This window comes from Sardina pilchardus, chromosome 17 (genome assembly GCF_963854185.1).
Source record: "Sardina pilchardus chromosome 17, fSarPil1.1, whole genome shotgun sequence".
Classification (NCBI taxonomy): Eukaryota; Metazoa; Chordata; class Actinopteri; order Clupeiformes; family Clupeidae; genus Sardina; species Sardina pilchardus.
This window is the reverse complement of record NC_085010.1, coordinates 19087888-19095387: the sequence shown is the minus strand read 5'-3', so window position 1 is coordinate 19095387 and position 7500 is coordinate 19087888. Positions and strand designations below refer to the sequence as shown.

Genomic DNA, 7500 nt, shown 5'->3' with positions numbered 1-7500 from the left:
CTCAAGCCTTTGCTTCCGACCCCAGAGCGTGGCTTCCGCGGCGGGGTGGGCCTGCGCAGCCTCTCCCCGTCTCTGGTGCCCCTGGGCGGGGTAGGTGTCCGCAGTCTGTCCCCTTCCCTGGGCCTCTCCAGGGGCTCCAGCTCCCTGCACCAGCCCCACTGTCTGCCCAGACACCCAGAGGAGCCAGAAGGTTAAGGAAGACCTCTGGTGGTCAAACTGAGGAACTGCATCTCTCTCTTTCTCTCTCTGAAAAACAAAACAAAACAAACAATTGGCAAAGGAATTCAGCAAACAAGTGGATCATCACCTCTTCTATCAGAGCTCCTCCGGACTTGCTTAAACATCACACCTCATCACAGAGCTAAATATTCTGTTTCCCTTTTCAACTTGAATGTGAAAATGTATCATAGGTCGCAAAAGAAAAGACTACCCCTCTTGTCTGTCAAGGATTACAAACCCCATGATCCAAATATCCATCACAGTGGCATCTTTATGCTTCATTTTTTTTATTTTCTCAGTTTCAATTTGGTTGCAATTGTTTTTACCATGAAGCCTTGTAAACGCCACATTTCCTTACTTGATTGTGTGTGTGTGAGAGTGTGTTACGCTACAACTCTTATCCAACCGAGCAGAACCTTGCAGAACCTTGCAGAACCTTGACTGCTGGTTCCGAGGAACCCCCGAGCTGGCGCGTCACCACAAACTTTTTTTCTGTTGCCAAGGAAACGGTCTCAGCTTGGGGACCTTATTTCGTAGCAAAATGGTGGAGGGAGCAGGAGACACTGAAAGTGCTGACCTGAATCAACAAAATGTGCCTGACACCCAGTCTGCATTCTTTCTTTCTCCTGCTTTCCTCCTTTCTTTTCTCTCTCTCTTTCTTTTCTCTCTCTCTCTCTCTCTCTCTCTCTCTTTCTCTCTCTGTCCATCCATCCTGTCCACCCATTCCTGCAATGTGAAGAGAAACACAGATGTCTCAGTTCATTCTAAAAACCTCTGAAGTGTATGTTTTAAATGTGACTTTTTATGGCTAGCCAGAGGACCTGGTGCTATGGTAGAGAAGCTAAGGTATAAATGTAATGTAAATACTCTCTGAAGTGGTATGGGATTTTTGTTGGAGCCTTGTACATGAGCCGGGGAACGGGCAAGAAGAGCATGATCCTGCGTCGGAGCTGCTTAACGTCTACGGAGGCCCTGCGTAGCAGTCATAACCTCACCTGCACTATGTACAGACCATAGCTGTGTCATGATGAGCTATCTGCCTGAGCTGTATGGCGTTGCTATGCAGGGGGGTATTGGTGACAAGAAGCTTGTGAGTGCGCTAGCTAGGCTACACGTGTCTTGCATAGGGACCCATTAATTAAGAGTTTATCATCGCTTTTACAACAAAAACATTAAGTACATAGAAAATGTATGTGAATGGCAGGCATGAATGTACAAAGGTAGCTTAAGAAACATCCAGCTCATTTCAGCAGAGACTGTGCCATCCCGTGATCAGACGATGCTCTGGAAGGTGGGGCAGCTGCATCCTGTTTGAAAAGCTTTCCCCCGCTTCCTCCTGCATGGGTGGACCATTTCTTTAAAAACCTAGATTTGAACGTTTAATCTGCAAATGGTTCCACGTTGAACATCCCCTCCATGTATTGCGAATAACACAGTGCCTCCATTTTGGGAAGGAGTTTCTAAAACAGCACTGTAAATGCTTACCATTAATGCTCTTTTCTGCAAGAGATGGGAATCACTTTCAATTTGAGGGGGTATCTTCCAGGGATGTGTTAAAAAGGTATGTTTTAGATCATATTACAGGATTAGATGGGTAGGCCTTTAGCAGGGGAGTTTTGTATAATCTAACAGAAGATTCCGTTTCGAGACAATTTAAGGTTCTTGCGTTGAACTCGACGCAGGTTAATTTTACAACGTTCTAGTCCCTATGGTATTATGGTACCTGCTGAAGGAAGAAAGTGCTTTGGGATGGAAGGATGAAGTGGGAAAGAGAGGATGGCTGTTGTAGCATCTTTTATTCTGTATATTACGCCACTGCGTCATACTGTGAGCCTCATTACTCTTCCTTGAGACAAAGTTTGTGTGGACACTAAAGTGGAAAATAGGCAAAACATAGAAGATAAATTTGTACTGTACATTGCCTTAAAATGTATGAAATATCAGAGAAATGTTTAACAAAAAAAAGGACAAATGGCTGTTATAACAAATATTAAAGCCAAATGATATGACATGAGACTCCTGCTGTTGTCTTTGTTAAAAAAAAAGAAAATGGAATGACTGAACACTACACAGAAATGGGTGGCTTTCAACCAAATAGACAACTGTATTCTCGCTCACACACACACAGATACACGCTTACTCAAACATTACATAGTTTATTAGATATCAAACACTCTGACTCACATTGTCCAGTTCTCATCCAACCACATTTTGACATTGCATCATTTTTTTGTTGTACAGAAAAGGCATAGTAATATTAAAATCAAAGAATCAAGCGTTATGATTGGTGCAGAATACATTCTTTAAGTGTCTGGAATTACGGGAAAAAAAACAACAAAACAAAACAAAACAAAAGCAAAGTTACCATTACCCAAACAATCAAGCCTGGTGCTAGAAAATGTGTTCTGTATGAACAGCGTCCCATACACAACGGAACAATAGCTCAGAAAAACAAGAGATGATATCAAGTCCGGAATGCAGAGACAGTGATGTCCCAAAAACATGACTGAAGAGCAGTTTTGACCAAAAGAGCTTCCCGCCCAGCCCCTGCATACAACACCAGCCTCCAGTGTCCCTTAGCCAGAGACATTCTGTTCTGCACAGTAGAAAACACCATTCAGTAGTATGTGGAATCATTTCCAATAGTGCCTACTGGGTCACGGAACATTTCTACGGAAACTTGTATGTACAAAAGGACCTGTAACTGCAATAAAAGTGAGCATTCATCAGTGCTCAGCAAACGTAGATAACTGTTCCAGTCCGGACTCACATGAGGCGGGAAAAAAAACACTTCATCCAGTGACCTGTGCAAGCCTTCATTCAACAGCTCCTTCAGGTGAATGCTTCTCTTAGGTAACTGCCAGTCCATCAACTCCCACAGACGCATTTAGAGTAAAAGTCTGGCTCAAATGAACTCCCCTCTTATACTCTTACTCTCACAGGTGATGACCAATAATGTTTGTTAACATAATATAATAACCTAACACCACTAAAGGTATTGCATAATCCATTCCCTTGGTTCAATACAGCTCCCTCTGTAAGACTAGTGTCGTTTCCACGTGATAAAGCAATGGGACGTGACTGGGTTTGGAGAGGAGTTTCTAAATAAAGCTTCCACACAGCCAGAGCTCTAACAGACTGCGAGGATCACTACTGTGATGGCACAGGACAGAGTTTCAGTTTTGCTTTTGGATTATACTCATCAGAAGATACTCTACAACAAATGCGTTCTAATTCCCTCTCCAACTAGCAGTAATGACTAGCGATTAAACGGCAGGTGATGATGATTACGGTCTCTCTTAGTATTGAGGGGCGAGTATAAGAAGAATATGTTTCTGAGGACAGAAATAAATATGTTTTCACTGACTCACTCACTCACATCGGCGCACTGCATATCTCTAAAAATACATCCTTCTCCTTGCCCTGTTTCAGGGCAGAGTGAAAACGCAATATCTCAGACCACAGCGCTATATAAATACACGCAAACCAGCCCCTTGTAGGGATTCTCAATCAGTCTCCAGTGAGAGCTTTAGCACCCGATACCTTACATGCCTCTTCAAAAATGTGCTGCTCATACAAAACATAGATTGTATGGGATTTTTTTTCTACATCTAGCTATCTGTATGTAACAAGGAATAAATATATTTTCATTTCATTAGTGATAAATAGTCTATTTCCATTAGTGTCAGGATCTTCAACCTGCATTCTTTTTGGAACATACATCAGAGCGCACACACACACACACACACAAACACACACAGATATGTGGCAACAGATAGAAAGGACAGAGGCTGTGTTTTTGTATGTGTTGTGTGTTTTGTATGTGTATGTCAGGGAGAGAAAAACAGAGACAGAAACTAAGAGATTTAGCGCCAGGGTGGTTTGGAGACCTCCAGACTCTTGACATTCTTGATGAGTTTTGTTGTTGTTGTTGTTGTTGTTGTTGTTTGTGGTCCACCAACAGCGCGTCCAGAGCGTTTAGAATGTTTTTAGTCCGGCGGGCCGTGGGCGAAGAGCAGCGGTGCATCTCCAGACGGCAGCAGCTCAGACAGCAGCAGCTCCAACTGCACCACAGGAATTCCTCTGACATCTACAACGAACACACACACACACACACACACGCACACGCACACACGCACACACGCACACACACTTCCTACTTAATCTCAATAAACATGTTCTTACACATATACCATACTTGCACATACAGTGTAACCAAACAAATGGACACACACACACACACACACACACTTCCTCCTTAATCTCAATAAACATGTTCTTACACATATACCATACTTGCACATACAGTGTAACCAAACAAATGGACACGCACGCACGCGCACACACACACACACACACACACACACACACACACACACACACACACACACACACACACACACACACACACACACACACACACACACACACACACACACACACACACACACACACACACACTTCCTACTTAATCTCAAAAAACATGTTCTTACACATATATCATACTTGCACATACAGTGTAACCAAACAAATGGACACGCACACGCACACACACACACCTCAAGCATTGAGGAATTCTTCATCAGAGCGTCCAATGGCGTCAGGGTTTGACAGTGGGTCCAGATCAGCAAAGAGGTTGAACCAGGCCGACATGTCCCGTGCACCACCTTTTGTAGCTATAAATATAAACACACACACACACACACACACATACACCCACACTATCAGCAAGATGCAATTTCACTACACTTGTTCTAATTTCACATTACACTCTTTCTAGACTTGGTTGTGGCTTTCTGCCTTTCATTTTGACAGTAGAGATTGACAGGAAATGACTGGAGTAGGGACAGGAGAGGACCGTGGGTCAGATTAACAACATAACATGTTGATAACTAGAAAAGCACTCCGAGAGTGCAGACCTCCGCCTGTATTGTTCCTCCTAGGTTGTCATACATTTGAACCTAAACTATTCGCCACGTGGCCATACCATGCCATTACACCACTAACCGAAAAACATAAACGGCTCCAGAATCCCAACGGTGTTACGAATCACTCCCAAAATCTAATCGTTTCTTCCTTGGGTCATTTCTGACATTCCCTGAAAAACTCATCTAAATCTATCCATTACTTTTTGAGTTATCTTGCTAACAAACAGACAAACAGACAGACAGACAAACAAATGCCGGTCCCCGATGAAAACATAACCTCCTTGGCGGAGGTAATAATTAGACATACAACAAAACATAACCTCCTTGGCGGAGGTAATAATTAGACATACAACAAAACAACATCTCTCTCCACAGCAGAGGAGAACACACACACACACACACACACACACACACACACACACACACACACAGAGAGAGAGGCCCCTACCGCTGGCGGAGGCTCGGGGGCTGCTCTGGGGTGCCGTGGTGGCCAGGCCTGCAGTAGACGGAGGCTGCAGGGGAGCGGCCTGGAACATGGGGGGGGTGGCCCAGCCTACAGCACACAAGCAGAGACCAACACCACATCAGGCATCCTCAACATCCTCATGTGCACGGTGCACCACAAGTGAAATGAACACAGGTAGTTGTAAAAACAATGCGCCATTACTATTTCCCAGTGAGTTATATAATACAACATAGTGAAATAACAAATCCTGACCATGTGCATTCTATCCATCCACCATAGGACGAGAAGCAGAGACCACATCAGGCATCCTCAACATTTGCACTACCAACTTAACACACACCTCATACTGGATCACAGTACCAATCCTCAGTTCATTCATGCACATCTTTATCTATAGTATTTTACTGCTCCTTTAGTCATGTTGATTTGTTGATTTGCTTTTGTATTTTCCTGTTTACATTGTAATGTATGTTGTGTGTGGTGTCTTAAGCTGCTGAGACCTTGGATTTCCCCTTGGGGATCAATAAAGTATCTATCTATCATCTATCTATCTATCATCCTCATGTGCACCACAAGTGAAATGAACACAGGTAGTTGTAAAAACAATAATGCGCCATGATTATTTCCCAGTGAGTTATAATATACCATAGTGAAATAACCAATCCTGACCATGTGCATTCTATCCATCCACCATAAGACTATAAAAATGTGTTTCAGTTGATTGCCGTTACTGAGCGTTACTTGCTTGAGAAATGTATCTGGCTATTCCAGCCACAGTCAGAGACATTACTGACTACCTGTGTTCAGATTCCTTTGCATCCGATACATCCGATACATCCGAATGCATGAGTGTTTACCAAAAAAGGTGGTAAAACGCGTCTCAGACCACCTCGGCAAGTGTTTTGAGTGCTCGGTTCACAATGTGTCTCGGTGATTGATTACTTAAAGGGACACTTCACCGATTAGCATTTAGCTTTGTATCTTTATAAAACCAGTTATGTTTTTGAATGGTCGTGCATCATTCCCTCAGTTTGCCTTGAGATGGGAGAAATACGGATTTCAATGTTGGACTTCCTGCTTTCAATGATGTAAAAATCATAATTTTACATCATTGAAAGCAGGAAGTCCTATTCATGGGTTTCATTGAAATCCGTATTTCTCCCATCTCAAGGCAAACTGAGGGAATGATGCACGACCATTCAAAAACATGACTGGTTTTCTAAAGATACAAAGCTTAATGCTAATCGGTGAAGTGTCCCTTTAAAAGCAATAAGCCCCGAGAGGCCGTAGTTTAGACTGATTCTAGAACAGCTAAGGGGCACTATGATGCTAGCAATAGCTGATTCTGAACACCAATGGTCAGCAATGTCTCTGACTGTACACCTAGAATACAAATGTAAACTGTGACATGTCTTGACTGACCACTTGTGATGGGATCACCAAAGACAGATTCTAAAAACAAATGTAACAGGACCCCATCTCTGTTGAATCTCTGTTGTTTGTGCTGTGTCTCTACTCAAGGTACAACCTAAGTAGTCTGTCTATGCTTGTCTTTCTATTGTTTGAGTGTTTGTCTGTAATAAAGTTAACCTTGACCTTGACCTTGATCTTGATCTTTCTCATGTATCTGCAAACATGTATCAGAACACGCCAAACCCTTGACTCCTCTGCCCAAGCAACCAACCTGTGGCGCTGAGGCTGTGGTCCAGGAGCTGGGAGGGGAGGAAGCCGGTGGGGCTGGGGGGCTGGGAGGGCGAGGAGGGGGCCGCAGCTCCCTGGGGCTGCTGAGCGGACGAGAGACCCGTGGGGAGGGAGGTGGGAGGCACCGACGGCGAGTCGAAGGAGCCGAAGGCGTCCTGCCACGCCCGGCTGAACTCGTCGCTGGAG

General features: G+C 43.9%; 2 protein-coding genes across 7 annotated transcripts in view; one reads left to right on the top strand and one right to left on the bottom strand.

Moving 5' to 3' along the window:
* The window catches only part of fam117ba (family with sequence similarity 117 member Ba), a 12669-nt gene extending 10441 nt beyond the window's left edge, over positions 1-2228 (top strand). For all 6 annotated transcript variants that reach the window (XM_062518590.1, XM_062518589.1, XM_062518588.1 and 3 more), the window contains one exon: positions 1-2228. This exon is cut by the window's left edge and continues 100 nt beyond it. In XM_062518590.1, coding sequence (XP_062374574.1) covers positions 1-195 — 195 coding nt within the window. In that variant the 3' untranslated portion in view covers positions 196-2228.
* Positions 1997-7500, bottom strand: part of ical1 (islet cell autoantigen 1-like) — a 23277-nt gene continuing 17773 nt past the window's right edge. Inside the window, exons 14-17 of the mRNA XM_062518584.1 lie at positions 7298-7500; positions 5596-5700; positions 4779-4895; positions 1997-4309 (exon numbers count right to left, since the gene is read on the bottom strand). The exon at positions 7298-7500 is cut by the window's right edge and continues 163 nt beyond it. Coding sequence (XP_062374568.1) covers positions 4780-4895; positions 5596-5700; positions 7298-7500 — 424 coding nt within the window. The 3' untranslated portion in view covers positions 1997-4309; position 4779. The remainder of the gene's footprint in view (positions 4310-4778; positions 4896-5595; positions 5701-7297) is intronic.